Source organism: Entelurus aequoreus, linkage group LG03 (genome assembly GCF_033978785.1).
Source record: "Entelurus aequoreus isolate RoL-2023_Sb linkage group LG03, RoL_Eaeq_v1.1, whole genome shotgun sequence".
Taxonomy (NCBI): Eukaryota; Metazoa; Chordata; class Actinopteri; order Syngnathiformes; family Syngnathidae; genus Entelurus; species Entelurus aequoreus.
The window spans coordinates 9,274,215-9,293,706 of NC_084733.1; the positions used below are offsets into that span (position 1 = coordinate 9,274,215).

General features: G+C 42.9%; 1 protein-coding gene across 5 annotated transcripts in view; it reads right to left on the reverse strand.

Moving 5' to 3' along the window:
* LOC133646103 (rho guanine nucleotide exchange factor TIAM2-like) overlaps positions 1-19,492 on the reverse strand; it is a 288,867-nt gene that overhangs the window by 92,597 nt on the left and 176,778 nt on the right. For all 5 annotated transcript variants that reach the window (XM_062041113.1, XM_062041111.1, XM_062041114.1 and 2 more), the window contains exon 9: positions 17,864-17,920. In XM_062041113.1, the coding sequence (XP_061897097.1) occupies positions 17,864-17,920 (57 nt within the window). The remainder of the gene's footprint in view (positions 1-17,863; positions 17,921-19,492) is intronic.

Consider the following 19,492-nt stretch of genomic DNA (forward strand, 5'->3'; position numbering starts at 1 on the left):
ACAAAAATTTAGCTTTTTGGCCACAATACCCAGCAATATGTTTGGAGAAGAAAAGGTGAGGCCTTTAATCCCAGTAACACCACACCTACCGTCAAGCATGGTGGTTCTAGTATTATGGTCTGGGCCTGTTTTGCTGCCAATGGAACTGGTGCTTTACAGAGAGTAAATGGGACAATGAAAAAGGAGGTTTACCTCCAAATTCTTCAGGACAACCTAAAATCATCAGCCCGGTGGTTGGGTCTTGGGCGCAGTTAGGTGTTCCAACAGGTCAATGACCCCAAACACACTTCAAAAGTGGTAAAGGAATGGCTAAATCAGGCTAGAATTAAGGTTTTAGAATGGCCTTCCCAAAGTTCGGCCTTAAACGTGTGGACAATGCTGAAGAAACGAGTCCATGTCAGAAAACCAACAAACTTAGCTGAACTGCACCAATTTTGTCAAGAGGAATGGTCAAAAATTCAACCAGAAGCTTGTGGATGGCTACCAAAAGCGCCTTATTGCAGTGAAACTTGCCAAGGGACATGTAACCAAATATCAACATTACTGTATGTATACTTTTGACCCAGCAGATTAGGTCACACCCATAATAAATTCATAAAAGAACCAAACTGCATGACTGTTTTTTGTGACCAACAAATATGTGCTCCAATCACTCTATCACAAAAAAATAAGAATTGTAGAAATTATTGGAAACTCAAGACAGCCATGACATTATGTTCTTTACAAGTGTAAGTCAACTATTGACCACGACTGTATGTTAAAGGCCTACTGAAACCCACTACTACTGACCACGCAGTCTGATAGTTTATATATCAATGATGAAATCTTAACATTGCAACACATGCCAATACGGCCGGGTTAACTTATAAAGTGCAATTTTAAATTTCCCGCTAAACTTACGGTTGAAAACGTCTATGTATGATGACGTATGCGCGTGACGTCAATAGTTAAACGGAAGTATTCGGACACCATTGAATCCAATACAAAAAGCTCTGTTTTCATCTGAAAATTCCACAGTATTCTGGACATCTGTGTTGGTGAATCTTTTGCAATTTGTTTAATGAACAATGAAGACTGCAAAGAAGAAAGTTGTACGTGGGATTGGTTGTAGCGACACAACCAGGAGGACTTTGACTTGGATAGCAGACGCGCTATCCGGTGCTAGCCGCCGACCGCACGGATGATCGGGTGAAGTCCTTCGTCCTTCCGTCGATCGCTGGAACGCAGGCGAGCACGGGTTTTGATGAGCAGATGAGGGCTGGCTGGCGTAGGTGGATAGCTAATGTTTTTAGCATAGCTCTGTGAGGTCCCGTTGTTAAGTTAGCTTCAATGGCGTCGTTAGCAACAGCATTGTTAAGCTTCGAGAAGCTGGAAAGCATTAACCGTGTATTTACATGTCCATGGTTTAATAGTATTGTTGATCTTCTGTCTATCCTTCCAGTCAGGGGTTTATTTCTTTTGTTTCTATCTGCAGTTAAGCCCGATGCTATCACGTTAGCTCCGTAGCTAACGTGCTTCGCCGATGTATTGTCGTGGAGATAAAAGTCACTGTGAATGTCCATTTCGCGTTCTCGACTCTCATTTTCAAGAGGATAAAGTATCCGAGGTGGTTTAAAATACAAATCCGTGATCCACAATAAAAAAAGGAGAGAGTATGGAATCCAATGAGCCAGATTGCACCTAAATTACGGTCAGAGCGAAACAAGATGCGTCCTGCACTGCACTCTAGTCCTTCACTCTCACGTTACTCATCCACAAATCTTTCAACCTAGCTCAGATTAATGGGGTAATCGTCGCTTTCTCGGTCAGATTCGCTCTCGCTGCTGGTGTAAACAATGGGGAAATGTGAGGAGCCTTTCAACTTGTGACGTCACGCTACTTCCGGTACAGGCAAGGCTTTTTTTTTATCAGCGACCAAAAAGTTGCGAACTTTATCGTCGATGTTCTCTACTAAATCCTTTCAGCAAAAATATGGCAATATCGCGAAATGATCAGGTATGACACAGAATGGATCTGCTATCCCCGTTTAAATAAAAAAAAATCATTTCAGTAGGCCTTTCAAGTAATATATAGGCAGTTGTAAAATGCAGATTTAGTGCAGACACACAGAGGGAGGAGGAGAGGACACAAGCTAAGCTAGCTGTGACACTAATCTAGCTTTGAATGTGAAGTCGGTAAACTAGAAAATAAATGCTTTGTACACTTTAACAGAAGTGTAACTGGAACTACGTTACAGCAGAGGGTAACGAGCTAAGTAGAGGAAATTGGCAAATAAATCAATTGGGGTTGGGCGGTATAGACGATAAACAATATGGATTTGGCCGACAATAGAGCTTTTAATACTATCGTTATATCGTGATAATGCATGTTGATGACATTCTATCTGTGTCCCGCTAATTTGACAGCGACGAGCAAACAAAAGTGACTTCAATGCACTGCACACTAGCATTCTTGCTAGCGAGCTAGAGGCTAACATCCTTTCACAGTGCAGAGCTGCATTCAAATCTGCAATCCTCGATCCGTGGCGGCAAATAAACTGTGTCTTACAAGTATCATTCATGGAGGGCGACGAATAGCTTAACATGCTACACTACACATTGTAGGAAGATATGCTAACAGCTGTTTACATTCTGACTTAAATGCAGAGCGAATCCCATTACCTCCATTGTTAGCTGACTTTTGCTAGCAATTATTTACAAGTGACAGTAGAATGCATACACAAAAAAAAACATATGTGTTATTGTCTCACATAATATATAATATATACTGTGAATGAAAGGAAAAAGTTTAAAAAAAAAGTGCAGTTAGTGGTAACAGCAGTAACCAAACAGAGAAACACATTTAAATATTTAATTTATATTTTTTACCGCCATCCTGTGTTTTTGTGTGCTTATAGGTGCAATCATAAATGTAATCATTCATTGATCTTAAACAGTTTAAGTACTGTATCAGCATTGGTATGACCAATACTGCCCCTTGATCAATACACAAATTTGAAGTATCGCCCAAAAATAATGTAAAGTATGTTGAAGAGATTCATTTAGCCTACTAATGTGTATTTATAAATGGTTGATTTATATAGGCTAGTAAGGTAAAGTTTTGTACCTGACAAAGACTGTCAACAGGGACGAGGGAGCCTACCAACTATCCCACACCTGGGACACAGTCCTGCAGGGCCGCCCCCGGCCGTTTGGTGGACGTCCGGACGACACACCAGGGGACACCGCCATCCCACCACCTCAGGTGGGATGGAACAATCCATATAACACGTCACAGATGACGTCACACTAACATCACGTGACACCTCTGAGGAAAGCTGCAGAAGCAAGATAGCCGAAACTTGTCAGGTACAAAACTTTACCTTACTAGCCTATATAAATCAACCATTTATAAATAATGTAAAGTAGCCAAACAACAGAATAAGTGATTTTTAAAATTTAACAGAAGTTTAGATAGAACCATGTTACAACAGAAAGTAAAAAACTATTAACAGTGAATTACCAAGTAGATTAATAATAGCTTCGATAAAAAAATACACCTTGGAATGTTGCAATATGTTACCGCATACATCAGCAGCTAAATTAGGAGCCTTGGTAACCCGTTTTGGAATGGTTCTATTATCATTTACATACAAAATGCTATATTGTTATATATATCGTTATAGCAGGAAGCTGGAATAAATATATTGCAATTCAGATTTGAGGCCATATCGCCCATCCCGAAGATTAAGGAATCAGGAGAGAGAATAATATTCACACAGTGTGACAACACTGTCAGCCATAGATCTAATAATCTTTGTGCACCAACGGTGGTATAAATAACAGTTAGGGATATGTCATATTTCAATAACTATAGCTTATAGGAATGTAAAGGTATCAAAACTGACGGTATGATACTATCACCGTATTAAGGCCACGGTACAATATTATTGTAGTATATGTCCAAAAAAAGACTTAAAAATGCCATAGTGTGTAAAATGAAGTGGCAGGAATGTTTATGATAAACACACTTACTGTAATTGAACACAAACATAATGCTCAAATGTTCTAATCATATTTATTACTACAAACATGTATTTCTAAGCGCAAATAATTGTGTGAGAACCAGAGGTGGGACCAAGTCATTGCTTTGCAAGTCACAAGTAAGTCTCAAGTCTTTGCCCTCAAGTCTCGATTCAAGTCCCGAGTCAAGACAGGCAAGTCCCGAGTCAAGTCCAAAGTCAAGACTGGAAAGTCTCAAGTCAAGTCCCAAGTCCTGCATTTTGAGTTTCGAGTCCTTTCAAGTCCTTTTAACCACAGATTAATATATTTACACAGATTGTGTATGCTTTTAAAACGCTGTATTTATTTATTAAAACAAGTGCATTTGAAATTGCAGGGTAAAAAATAGTGCTGACATTGCACTTCATAATAGCACTATTAACAGGTCATTTTAAACATTTAACTCATTCCTTTACAGAATAAACACATTTGAAAAAACAAGTGCAACTGTACTTATTTGTACAAAAGTGTTAACATTGTATTTCCATGGCATATTGCATTGTAACTAGTTCCACAGCAGTTTCTATCCTGTTCTTACCTTATCTCATTGATCTCATATCATACTGTATTGTGTGTTTATGTGTGTGTACACATGAAAAACATAACAAATACATGAACAAAACATTGAACAGAGTTGTACTTTTTAGATGTCAGGGTCCTATGCAATATGTACACATATTCTTAATATAGTATACATTTTAACTGACCTTTATTTGACTATGTTTGTCTTTTTGTAGGTGGCTAAAATACGCGGGGCTGCTGACCGCCGTCTAACGTTATGTTACTGTGTGATACATTGACTAACGTAACGTTATGTTTAGATACCTCATGCAACCCTGCTTAAAAAAAATCACTTGACAAAAAGTATGAATAAGGTAGCGAACTGCAGTGGACGCAACATATTGCCATGTTTGCAATGACGTTATAACCATAGACATCTTATAAAGAGATGCAGCATTGGTTGCTGTGACGCGAGCAATTTGGCCGCCATCTTGAAGTGGTGATGAGGAGCCGGCGAGCAGCCTAAACTGACAGTTGACAGGTAGAAAACAAAGATGGTGTTCAACGTTTTCCTACTCAAATGAGCGGACTGTTGAAAATAGGAATCGGGGGATTACTTTTCACAAGTAAGATTTAACATTAACATACTATTGGTTGTATTTTATGAAAATAATATTACCACAGAGTTGAGAAGGAGCAAATATCTTCAATATTTGTATGTGAAAATCACAAATAAATCTTCTGGGGGAGGATGACGCCCCTACAGGGGTTTGGTTTACAAACTTTCAGCCCCACCTAAAACTAAATTCACCAGCCGCCACTGATTATGATGCATTCTCATTTTAGGCAAAATATAAGACAATACTTTCTTAACAGTATAATTGTAACCAGGAATAAGTCTTCAAGTAACAATATTCAAATACTAACATTGTTGGGTAAGACAGCATTTGGTTTTATTCTGAATCCAGTGAAACATATTGGTGGTTTTAGCTGATATAAAGACTTTCAGGTGTTTATATATGTTTAAGTATTTGGCAGATGCTTTTATCCAAAGCGACATACTTAAAAAATACATATATAACAATCACTGTAAACATTATCATTTAAGGGAAGAATGTAATACAAAATATCAATACAAAGTGTCAAGACAGAATAAACTCTCTGCTGCTGCAGCAACAGAGATACAGTCTATAGGTCCCTAAGATATATAGATATCTAATGTATTCATACATTGTTTATGTAGGATATACGCATGTATATATAACCTAATCATATTGTTTCTTCAACTTAAAAATAGCTGACCGTTTTTTCCCCCTTCTCTGGGATTATATGCCCAGTTTTGATCTCTGACGTCTGTGTTAGGGTTTGGTGAGGTGGATCCCAAGGATGCAGAGACGAATTTGTGTTTACAATTGTTCTTCCTTTTATTAGGCGGAAGCACAAGGTAGCAAAACAAAGGCGATGGTGGAAAACACAAAACACACCATGTAAAAAACTACTGAGAGGGAAAAAAACACACAAAACTAAAAGCGCTAGACAAGGCTAGGAAAACTATACTTCATGAAAGAAGTAAATAGACTGGATACAAAATAAAACGCTAGCCAAGGCTAGGAATAATACGGGCCAACCTGAGATGAAAAGCACACGATGAACTAGTGAGTTCTTTTGGCACGACCAACAGGTTGCAAGCAATGGCAAAGTTCCGGCGCTCACCGGTTGTCAGCAGCCTGGTTAAATAGGCTGTTTTTAATTACAGTCAGGTGTGTGCTGCTGCCTTGCGTCAGCTGCACTCCATACTGTGAACGAGAGAGAGAGTGAACATGGAGTGCAGACAACAGAAATAGGCAAGGACATTTACAGATTACCACAGTACCCCCCCCCTCAACGGACGCCTCCTGGCGACCTACCTGGCTTGTCTGGGAATCGAACGTAAAAGTCCTTGATCAAGTCCTTGTCAATTATAAGCGATCTAGAAATCCATGACCGTTCCTCTGGGCCGTACCCCTCCCAGTCCACCAGGTATTGGAAACCCCTTCCCCTTCTTCTCACATCCAAGATGGTGTTTACAGTAAATGCTGGGTGACCATCAACCAGCCTGGGTGGAGGAGGCGGTACCTCCGGAGGACTGAGCGGGCTGGATGAGACAGGCTTGATGCGGGACACGTGAAAAACAGGATGGCACTTGAGAGATCTAGGGAGATGGAGCTTGACTGCAACACGATTGATGATCTTGGCAATGGGGAATGGTCCAATGAACCTGGGAGCCAGTTTCCTAGATTCGGTGGCCAATGGTAGGTCCCGAGACGATAACCAGACCTTCTGTCCCAACAGGTAGTGTGGGGCTGGTGTGCGATGGCGGTTGGCTAAGAGTTGATTCCTGGCCGATGTTCTTCTTAACGCCGCCCTGGTGTTGCGCCAAGCCTGGTGAGCCCGATGTAGGTGTGCAGTAACAGATGGGACGTCGGCACTGGGTTGGGTAGAAGGAAAAACTGGTGGTTGGAACCCATAGGCGACGTGAAATGGAGACAGGCCGGTGGCGGAGCTAATGAGGGAATTGTGAGCGTATTCGATCCATGGGAGATTCTCAGACCAGGTCGAAGGTTGCTGATGACAAGTGCACCGGATGGCTGCCTCCAGGTCTTGGTTGGTCCGCTCGGTCTGTCCATTGCTCTGAGGGTGGTAGCCGGAGGACAGGCTAGGGGAGGCCCCCAGAGATTTGCAGAATGCCCTCCAGACGGCCGAGGAAAACTGTGGTCCTCTGTCGGATACCACATCAGTGGGGATGCCGTGCAGCCGGAAAACGTGGAGCACTAATAATTGGGCAGTTTCAAGAGCTGACGGCAGCTTGGGGAGGGCCACGAAGTGGGCCATCTTCGAGAACCGGTCCACAATGGTCAAGACAGTGTCATTACCCTCGGAGGGGGGTAGTCCTGTGACAAAGTCCACAGCTATGTGTGACCACGGGCGGGAGGGGATGGGTAATGGGTGTAACAGTCCTGCTGGAGCCTGGTGGGATGCCTTGTTCCGGGCGCAGATCCGACATGCTGCCACAAACGCCTTCGTATCTGCCAGAATGGATGGCCACCAAAAACGCTGGGAGAGGACAAAACTGGTGCGACGAATACCTGGATGGCAAGCGATCTTCGACCCATGTGCCCAATCCAGAACGCTGGAGCGGAGCCGAGGAACCACAAACAACCGGCCTGGTGGGCAGCCCCGAGGAGATGTGTCCGACTTCAGGGCCTCCAAGACTTGCCGCTCGATGTCCCACTGGAGTCCCCCAATGACGTGGGTATGGGGAACAATTGGTTCATGTGAAGAATTCTCAAAGGATGAAGAGTAGACACGGGACAGGGCATCGGGCTTCCCATTCTGAGAACCAGGTCGGAAAGTGATGATAAAGTTAAAACGGGTCAGAAATAGTTGCCACCTGGCCTGGCGGGGGTTCAGTCTCTGTGCGGTCCTTAAGTAGGACAGGTTCTTGTGGTCTGTGTAGATGATGAATGGTTGCTCCGCCCCTTCCAGCCAATGTCTCCACTCCTGAAGGGCCAAAATGACCGCCAGAAGCTCCCTGTTGCCAATGTCATAATTTCTCTCAGCAGGGGATAGGCGACGAGAGAAGAAAGCACAGGGGTGCAACTTCTGGTCGGTGGTAGATTTCTGGGAGAGTACGGCCCCTACACCTGAATCAGAAGCGTCCACCTCAACAAAAAATTGGAGAGAACGGTCAGGGTAACACAGAACAGGGGCAGAAGTAAACAACCTTTTCAGCCTCAAGAACGCGGAATTGGCTTCGGGTCCCCATTCAAACGGAACCTTAGTAGAGGTTAGCCTCGTAAGTGGCTCAGCGACGCGACTAAAATTACGAATAAATCGCCTATAAAAATTAGAGAAGCCCAAGAATCTCTGAAGGTGCTTCTTGGAAACCGGAGTGGGCCAATCTACTACTGCTTTTACCTTAGCGGGATCCGGTCTGAGTCTACCCTCCTCAATGATAAAACCTAAGAATGGAATGGAGGATGAGTGAAACTCGCATTTTTCCGCCTTGACGAACAGTTTGTTCTCGAGCAATCGTTGAAGGACTAACCGAACCTGCTGCACATGTTCGTCAAATGTAGATGAATAAATTAATATATCGTCCAAGTAAACAAAGAGAAAACGACCTGTCATGTCCCGAAAAATGTCATTAATGAAACCCTGAAAAACGCCAGGTGCATTAGTAAGTCCAAAAGGCATGACAAGATACTCAAAATGTCCGAGAGGAGTGTTGAATGCGGTCTTCCATTCATCCCCCTCTCGGATGCGAACAAGATGGTAAGCGTTACGTAGATCGAGTTTAGTAAAAAACCTCGCTGATTGTAATGGAGTAAAAGCTGAATCAAGGAGTGGTAGAGGATACTTATTCTTGATAGTAATCTGATTAAGAGTGCGGTAGTCTATACAAGGCCGTAGGGACTTGTCCTTCTTTTCGACAAAAAAAAATCCAGCGGCTACAGGTGCGGTCGAAGGGCGAATGAGGCCGGCAGCTATAGATGTGTTTATGTATTCTTCTAGTGCTTTGAGTTCGGTGTTAGACACCTTGTACATACGGGTCGATGGTAACGCCGCCCCGGCTAGCAAATCAATGCCACAATCGTAGGGTCGGTGGGGGGGAAGTGAGAGTGCTCTATCCTTGCTAAACACCGCCCTTAAGTCATGGTAGTGCTTGGGCACGTTTGTCAAGTCTATGTTCTCTATAACAGCGGTGGGTGGCGGTGTACGAGATCCTGCTGCGGAACGAAGACAATGTGTGTGGCAGGTTACACTCCAATTAATAATGGCCGAACGAGGCCAGTCTATGTGCGGGTTATGCTTATGTAACCAGGTTAACCCTAGAATGACGGGCGCGGACCGTGATGGCACAACAAGAAAAATTATTTTCTCACAATGATTTCCAGACAAGCGCAGGTTGAGTGGGAGTGTCTGGTGGGTTATGCTGGCTAATAGGCGCCCATCAAGAGAATACACCCTCTTGGGCACAAATAGTTTGACAACAGGAATTTTATGGAGTCTCATGAATTCAAAATCCAAAAAGTTATCATCTGCTCCTGAGTCAATGAGAGCGCAAATGTCTATTTGTTGGTTAGACCAAGAAAGAGTACCTTTTAGCTGCATTCTGCCTGCGGCCAACGAAGGAGAACGACGACCTCTGGTGGACGTGTCCTCTGGCGAGTGAGGGCGCACTCGTGGCCGTGCGGCGGGGCGCGGCAGTTCTTTGCAGCGGGAGATGAGATGATCAGCGGCCCCACAGTATAGGCAGAGTTGGAGGTGAACGCGACGTTCCCTCTCGGCGGCGGTGAGTCGGTGGCCTCCCAGTTGCATCGGCTCATCTATCTGCCATGAAGGGGGGTTGTCTTCGAGTTGCTCCGTCTTGCAGATGGCAGGTCTAGCAGGCGCTGATTGGCTGCAAGGTGGGGCTTGTCTTCCTAGTCGATCCCTCCTCTCCTCCAATAGGCGGAAGTCGATTTGCACCGCCAGCTCGATGAGATCATCCAGATTCGTCGGGAGTGACAGCGGGATCATCATGTGACGAATCTCGTCCGCGAGACCCAGGAAGAAAGCGTCCAATAGTGCTGAGGGACCCCAGTCACAATCGGCCGCCATGGTGCGGAACTCGATCGCGTAATCCGCGACCCGTCGTGAACCCTGTTGCAGCCGGAAAAGGGATCTCGCTGCCTCTCTACCTGGGAGTCGTCGTTGGAAGATTTGCTTCAAGGATTTGGAAAAGTTCGCGTATGTGGAGCTGGAGGTGGTCTGACGGTTCCATTCTGCAGTCGCCCAGGTGCCAGCACGGCCAGACAGGTGAGAGATCACAAACGCTACCTTAGCCCGCTCAGAGGTGAAAGCGGAAGCGTTTAGCTCAAAATGAAGTTCACACTGCGTCAGGAATTGTCTTACGTCTTCCTTTTCCCCGGAAAAACGTTCGGGTCGGGAAAGCCGTATGTTGCTAGTACTAGCGGGTTGTGTAGGCTGGGTGGATGCCTGGTCAGGCACGGTGGTCGAGGTGGGTACGACGGTGGCTAACAGCATGTTGATTCGCTCCAACATGGCGTCTTGACGCTCCGACATCCCCTGTAGACCTCGGCTCAGGTGGTCAAGCTGGTCCCCCTGCTGGTTGATCCTTTGAGCCTGGCCTTGCAATGCTCTTTTCCAGGGGTCTGTCTCTGCGGGTTCCATAGTTTGGCCGGAACTTTCTGTTAGGGTTTGGTGAGGTGGATCCCAAGGATGCAGAGACGAATTTGTGTTTACAATTGTTCTTCCTTTTATTAGGCGGAAGCACAAGGTAGCAAAACAAAGGCGATGGTGGAAAACACAAAACACACCATGTAAAAAACTACTGAGAGGGAAAAAAACACACAAAACTAAAAGCGCTAGACAAGGCTAGGAAAACTATACTTCATGAAAGAAGTAAATAGACTGGATACAAAATAAAACGCTAGCCAAGGCTAGGAATAATACGGGCCAACCTGAGATGAAAAGCACACGATGAACTAGTGAGTTCTTTTGGCACGACCAACAGGTTGCAAGCAATGGCAAAGTTCCGGCGCTCACCGGTTGTCAGCAGCCTGGTTAAATAGGCTGTTTTTAATTACAGTCAGGTGTGTGCTGCTGCCTTGCGTCAGCTGCACTCCATACTGTGAACGAGAGAGAGAGTGAACATGGAGTGCAGACAACAGAAATAGGCAAGGACATTTACAGATTACCACAGTCTGGTCACTTATAGCGTATAAGAATATTATATTACTGTTAAGCAAACTAGGAATAATAAAACACGCCAAAACATGTGTCCGTTATCATAGCTACATGTATGACAAAAAAGCGCGTGAAAATCAGTGGTATTCAGTGAGGTAAGATGAATTAAATGCGCTGACAGTTCATTGCTCCTGCCAAATGAATTGCACTGAGTGGAGCGGATCACCACTCCAAGATGGCGGCCCCGCGTCTCGTCTTCGCCAGTAGGCAGTAGCGCTCGATGCTGCGTCTACTTATAAGATGTCTATGGTTATAACGTTAGCAGTGAGTTTGCAGCCTCACTGATTTAACTTCACAGCAAATAAAAGTCACGTTACTTTGTCGAACGAAGTTGGAAGTTGTTGCGTCTCCGTCTGTAATATTCGAACTGCGTGATTTGCATACGGCAATTTGTTTTTTGTTGACCAAGTCGTAGTTTTTATACCCGAACGAAACCAACTTTGGCATAATTGTTTCTCACTGGCGCGTTGTTTGACAACTCTTCTTCATTGGTTCTCCTGCAATTTGATTGGATGAATGCTGTGTGATGAAAACGTAGATCTAATTTGATTGGCTATTGTACTGAGAGCACACACGCTGACAGGAACAACACGCTGATAGACACAGATGAAGAAAATGAAAAATACAGAGCGCTCCCAAATAACTTTTTAAGCTTTGGGTTTTGGGGAAAGTAGCAAGTCATGTCAAGTCAAAAGGCTCAAGTCCAAGTGAAGTCACAAGTCATTGATGTTAAAGTCCAAGTCGAGTTGCAAGTCTCTTTACATTTTGTCAAGTCGAGTCTAAAGTCATCAAATTCATGACTCGATTCTGACTAGAGTCCAAGTCATGTGACTCGAGTCCACACCTCCGGTGAGAACATACACTGTTTCAAGCAGATATTTAAGAAAAACTTACAGCTGAGTGTCTTTAAAGTGACAATTTAAACATCCAGTGTAACAAGTGCAAAACAATAACGTTCAGTTTTTATTTTCTGAGATGCAATGACCTTTGCAGTGGATATTTGTATATCAGTTTGGAAAATGAAGTTTCTCAGAAAGGTTAACTTAAATTTTAACTTTTAATAATGTAAATACCTCATAAATTTATATTTAGCTTTGCTGGCTACAAATGTCGATAAAGAGAGGAGCCATATGAGGTGGTTCGGGCATCTGGTCAGGATGCCACCCGAACGCCTCCCTAGGGAGGTGTTTAGGGCACGTCCGACCGGTAGGAGGCCACGGGGAAGACCCAGGACACGTTGGGAAGACTATGTCTCCCAGCTGGCCTGGGAACGCCTCAGGATCCCCCGGGAAGAGCTGGACGAAGTGGCTGGGGAGAGGGAAGTCTGGGCTTCCCTGCTTAGGCTGCTGCCCCCGCGACCCGACCTAGGATAAGCGGAAGAAGATGGATGGATGGGAAACAAATATTTTTTCCGAGTGACGGTTTATCAAGTACCTTCGGTGTGCAGTGTGCGCGCTCCCGGCAGGTGATTTACTTTGACGCAGTGCACCGTGAGCGAGTCTGTTTTGGCTTGGAACGCTCCAGACGATAGCAACATAACTCAAATAGTTATGGACAGAGTTTGATAAAAGAAAAGAATCCTCAACTGCTACGAGCACGCTTCTTCTGCATGCATCCTTTTTCTCCTCTTTACGATGTTCCATGCCCCCACATTGCTGTTCCCAAAGTGTGCAGAGGAATTTGGAAGATGTAGTTAATTTCAAATCTTGCCAAAGCAAAGTGCCAGAAAGAAACTACACTCAGCAAGTTTTCATTTGATTCCGTGAAGCGTCACGTCATTATTTTGAAGGTTTGGAAACTGCAATAATACAAGGGGTGCACAATCAATCAAATTTTAATCGTGATCACGACTTTGGCAGCTACGATTCAACAAGGGTGATCGTCGGCAGTATTAACATTTAATAAACAGGCTTCGCTGCGTTTCAAACCGAGCACTTTCACAACCAACAGTCAGTCAACCACCAGGGCGCGACCGATAGACATTGGACTCATGTGAGAGTAAGTAAGAGAGTGACGACAGAGGTTTAAGGTAGATCAGCCAAAAATATTTTCTAGATTTAGGTTATTTGGTTGAAAATATTAGAAACATTTTTTATGCATTATTACATCGGTGCCCTCCCCTTCCGCAGAGTTACCCACAGGTACTCACGCTCATTTTACCTTAACTCAGGCGGATATTCTCCCGCGCCGATGAACCAGCAACAAATGCCACAGCGAGTTGCAAAGCAAAGCAGTGTTGGTGTGCACATCCAAACAAATAATTGAGTTGCGAAGACACATTAAGCATTAACAACACATTTCTTCTTTTCTTAACCACTTTTGTTTGCCCGCGCTCTGAAGCTGGTTGTTAACAGAGAGTCCCTATGAACAGCTACAAAATACAGACGACTGCAACATCAACCGTGCACCGAGGGACCCCGTATCCATCCACCTCTCAAAGACACACAAAAATAATGGACGTAATAACGTTTTATTTGGCAAAAGACACATGAATGTGTTCCTTTTTATGTGTCTTTCGTACATTTTGTCACTTGTTTGCACTTTATGATTGCACTCTGCAATGGCATATTAATTTTAGCTAGCCCTTTGTCTTTTGTACATTTTATTTTATTATCTACTAATTGTTTATAGTTTCATTTTGAAATGAAAGCCATGTTTACTGTTTGTTTAAAATAGAAAGTGCAATAAAATATGTTTTAATTAACAGTGATGAATAATCGTGATTTTCAATATTGATTAAAATAATCGTGATTAATATTTTGGCCATAATCCTGCAGCCCTGGTATTTACAATACAGTTACCTTCCGAATAGCTAATGAATAAAACATTTTCAATCAACAAACAAAATTTACCGACATCTAAGGCCGCAAATACTATGTTTCCTATTGCTATCAGTCATATCTTGGGCTCGACAACCTTTGGCATGAACTAGAACATCCTGTCAAAATCTTGTCTTCCCAGAAGAACGGATGTTGTATTGTCTTCTTCGGGAGTCACCGCCATATTTTCTTCAATTTCTGATGACAGGTGTAGTGGGATCAGGTAACCTGATTTTTAAATTTTTATGTCTATAATGTGTATTTATATATTTCGTATAACGTGAATTTATTTTTGAATTTACTTTTAGGTTTTTTGACAGTATTGCTCTGCATACCCTTGCCTTCTGCCCGAATGCAGCTGGGACAGGCTCCCGCACCCCCCGCGACCCAGAGGGGGACAAGTGGTAGAAAATAGATGGATGGATGGATGGATGCTCTGCATACGTTGGACAAAGGATGATGTCATGCAAGCTACCAACAAGTAGAAAGAGTACATAAAATGTACACACAACAATACAAACGAGGTAGCAAAGTACAAATACACCCTTCACTTGACTTCATCTCACAGGATTGGTGGAAAATGGCTTTTTAATAGAATCATTCAGGGGATTTATGACTCAAATGTGTGCCAAGTCATTAGGACAGGAAAAAAACCGTGTAAACAAAAATCAATAGAGTTGGGCTATCCTTTCCCTCACTGCCAGCCTGCATTCCTCCCGCCGTGAAATCTTACTTGCCACAACCAAATGACTTAAATCTAGAAAAGATAAGACTCACTCGACCCAGGGGAAGCTCCCACATTTGAAGCAAAATTAAAGCATTTACCCGATGAGAGACTGTATTGTTTCCCAAACCACTTCCGCTCTCTTTCTAGAACTTTGATAGAGGGAGGCTTTGACATTTGCCACACTCACCACAGGCAATATGAATCACTGCATGCTATGGAACTGCCTAAAATTTGTCCACAACTTTTAGACTGAGCTGTATTTTTGTTAGCACCAACCACCCAGAAACCCTCTCGCAACATTTTTTTCTTAATAGAATAGAAACCAGCAAAACTTGTCTTCTTAACAGACAAAGCTTAAAAAGTACATGCCAATTAAGAACATTTACATTACTTAATACAGGGTTTCTGCAGGTTTCAACAAGTCAAATTTAAGACTTTTTAAGCCTCTTTAAGACCTTAGGGCTATATAAATAAACATTGATTGATTGATTGATAATGAATACAATTTAAGACCCATTTCAATTCGATAGCTAAGAGGCATTATTTATGATCTTAAATAAACTTTCCCGAGCACCGAGGCGACAAAGCAGCTCACCAGCCGATGATATCAACATAATCACACAAGCTAGTTAGCTCTCTATGCTCACGGTGTCGCTATAAATAGTTTTTCTGCGTTAGCGCTAAAATAATATCACTAATAGCTGGTTAATTTTGAAGTCACAAAATGTAAATGGAGTATTGTTGGCAGTTTTTTGGATTGCTATTTAGAGGGCTTTATGGGCAAAACAGAGGAACACCCATCGGCTCCTTTGTAAGCCCACTTTTGCTTGCATTTATTTACGAGTTAGAATGCATTAAAAAAAAAAACATACATAATATCTCGTATTCAATAATGATTGTGAACGATAGTGCAGTTGTCCTTTAAAGGCCTACTGAAATGATTTTTTTTATTTAAACGGGAATAGCAGATCCATTCTATGTGTCATACTTGATCATTTCGCGATATTGCCATATTTTTGCTGAAAGGATTTAGTAGAGAAAATCGACGATAAAGTTCGCAACTTTTGCTCGCTGATAAAAAAAAAGCCTTGCCTGTACCGGAAGTAGCGTGACGTCACAGGAGCTAGGATTCCTCACAATTCCCCGTTGTTTACAATGGAGCGAGAGAGATTCGGACCGAGAAAGTGATGATTACCCCATTAATTTGAGCGAGGATGAAATATTCGTAGATGAGGAACGTTACAGTGAATGACTTGAGAGGCAGCGATGGACGTCTGTTTTTTCGCTCTGACCGTAACTTAGGTACAAGCTGGCTCATTGGATTCCACACTCTCCTTTTTCTATTGTAGATCACAGATTTGTATTTTAAACCACCTCGGATACTATATCCTCTTGAAAATGAGAGTCGAGAATGCGAAATGGACATTCAGTGCCTTTTATCTCCACGACAACACATCGGCGAAATGCTTTAGCTACGAGCTAACGTGATAGCATCTTGCTTTAACTGCATATAGAAACAAAAGAAATAAACCCCTGACTGGAAGTATAGATAGAAAATCAACAATACTATTAAACCGTGGACATGTAAATACACGGTTAATGCTTTCCAGGCTGGCGAAGGTTAACAATGCTGTGCTAACGACGCCATTGAAGCTAACTTAGCAACCGGACTGCACAGAGCTATGCTAAAAACATTAGCTCTCCACCTACGCCAGCCAGCCCTCATTTGCTCATCAACACCCGTGCTCACCTGCGTTCCAGCGATCGGCAGAAGGACGAAGGACTTCACCCGATGCGTTTGGCGGCCCGAAGACGTAGGAAGTCAAGGTGAGGTCGGCGGCTAGCGCGGCTAGCGCTCCAACAAAGTCCTCCTGGTTGTGTTGCTGTAGTCCGCTGCTAATACACTGATCCCACCTACAACTGTCTTCTTTGCAGCCTTCATTGTTCATTAAAAAAATTGCAAAAGATGTCCAGAATACTGTGGAATTATGAAATGAAAACAGAGCTTTTTGTATAGGATTCTACGGGGTACCATAACTTCCGTTACTCGGACTTCGTCACGCGCATACGTCATCATACCGCGATGTTTCAGCCGGATATTTCCCGGGAATTTTAAAATGTCACTTTATAAGTTAACCCGGCCGTATTGGCATGTGTTGCAATGTTAAGATTTCATCATTGATATATAAACTATCAGACTGCGTGGTCGGTAGTAGTGGCTTTCAGTAGGCCTTTAATTAACCAATGGTTAGGCCTGGCCTGATAATGGTGGTGCTCGATAAATTCTCACCGGACAGCATAAGGTAGCCTACTTTAGTTCTGCTTTGTAGTTACGTTATAGCATCCGAAATTATCAAAACATTTAAAAGCAAAACTGAAGTTTATGCATATTTTAAATAAAAGTAAAGTTAATAGATTTTTAAGATCTTTAAAAATCGAATTTAAGACCTTACATGAGAATTTTAGACATGTTAAGGCCCTAAATTCAAATAGTTGGATTTAAGACTTTTTAAGACCCCTAAAGCTCCAAATATTTATACTCCGAAAACCAGGAGGGTGTGCCTGGGCAAGGATGGTTTTGCCCTATCGTAGTGAGAAAAACAACTGTTTTAATGCAAACAAGCAACCCTAACTATCAAAGCCAAAGACAGTCGTTGAAGTGAAAATTCCCCTCGTAAGCATTGAAGTATTGTGTGGCAGAACAATCGCTGAGGATCGACTCCTACTAGTCCAAAATAGTCAGATTCCCCCGCGTAATCATTCCATTCAGTTGTAAACAAATGGCAGATATGGCACTCTGGTCACCTTCAAAACCGTGACTAGGCCGCAAGAGGTACGCCTCAACTGAACCGTTTTATGTACTCAGTGAGTACATAAAACGGTTCAGTGGGACGGATATGGCATGAGGGCAATGGAGGTTTAAAATTGTAAATGTAATCTCCACAAACCATACTGGACAAAGGGAGGTGAAGGTAATGACTCACCTCTGTGTTCTTGGGAAGTACAACATGCGCTTGACCTCCGGCATCGCTCTCAAAGATCTGAGATCAAGAAACAGGTCGTTAAAGAGTAGAGACAGCAGAGAGGCACCGAGTCATGAGCAATTATGTGCCTGGCTAGTTCAGCAATACATTGTTATACTCAAACAGTTCTACTATTTGTGGTGTGTGCAATGCTGTGAAGAAAGGGCAGAAAAATTACCATAGCTGCATTCTAATGCATTCTAAACTGACTTTAGATTGTTGAGTGAGCCAGCGAGTGCAGGTGATTCAAACTCCCTGACAGAGCGCACACAAAAGCCAAGTTATTTTGTTCTAACTGCTCGCTCATCATCCTGCAGAGATGTCTTGAGTATCATTTGTGGGGAAGAATCACATATCATCTACTTATATTGGAAACAAAACTTTAATTTTACAATATTGCCCTCTGGAAATATTGAATCTGATCACAATTTTTTATTTATTTTTTTTACAACCATCCTCATAAATACGTTTAATAATATACATTTAGGAGTATAACTGCTTGTACACATCGTAGATCCTGAAATAAGGTTTTGCATTGTCTGTACATTAGAAGCCCTGGAAAAGTTACACACAGGCATGTTGTGGTCCAATGGGCAGCACAAATGTAGTGCATTAGTGTAGAATGGACCTTGAGGGACAGAAATGGACTTGATTTTCTCTGTTGTTTCTGACAATGTAGCTAACTAATGTTGCAGATAGTTGTAAGAACCCTCATCTGACCCCTGATAATGCTACAGTAACTATGTCGTCCCAAGAGGAGTACATCAATTAAGTGGAAGTAAACAGTACTGCTCCTCTGTAAACTGACTAATTTTAGAAGGTATTACCAACGCTTCCACAAATCCTTAGACTGTTTTGGCCTACTTCCCACAGTCGAGTGCCAGCCAGCGTCATACTATATACATATAGCTCTGCTAAAGGGGATTAGGGAGATACAAGAGGGATGTGTAGACGGGCAGAGAGCATGACTCTGGGACAAGATTGTTAAGTGCAGGGTTAAATGGAGATAGTCAACAAAGATGAGTCAGGCTAGAAGCTGTGGGAGAAAGGCTGCAAGCTACCATTCTGATGTTTATGCTCTAAGAAGAAGCAGGCTGGAGGAAAAATTTGTAGAAATAGGACAACCAAGAGTGAAATTGCAGAAAGAAAATCAAGAATGAGGGACAACCAGCACAGAAAACAAGTCAAATGTAGTTGAATTTGAAAGCACAAAATATATGAAGGGGATAAACTGTAGGTTTATTTGGTTTCTCTCACAGTATATCTGTCCAAATCCTTCAAACGTACCGTAGCTAAGACCACTGATGAGATCATCTAAGATAAAACAGTAAGTGGATCCCCTACAATTAAGAGCAGATAAGAAAACAGTTGAGAACTCCCAGCATGTATAAAACTGATCCAGGAAAACCACCTGCTCCAAAAAAGCGGTCTTAAAAATGTGGACCTTTTTAGAAAAAAATGAATGCATGGCCATCTAATATTTAGCTTCTTTTACAGCAACCATCTGCTGGTGTCTGTGGGGCCCATGCAAGAATCAGGTATGCCATCCACCACATATGGCTGTTCATAATTGATGTTTGTGCTGCAGTG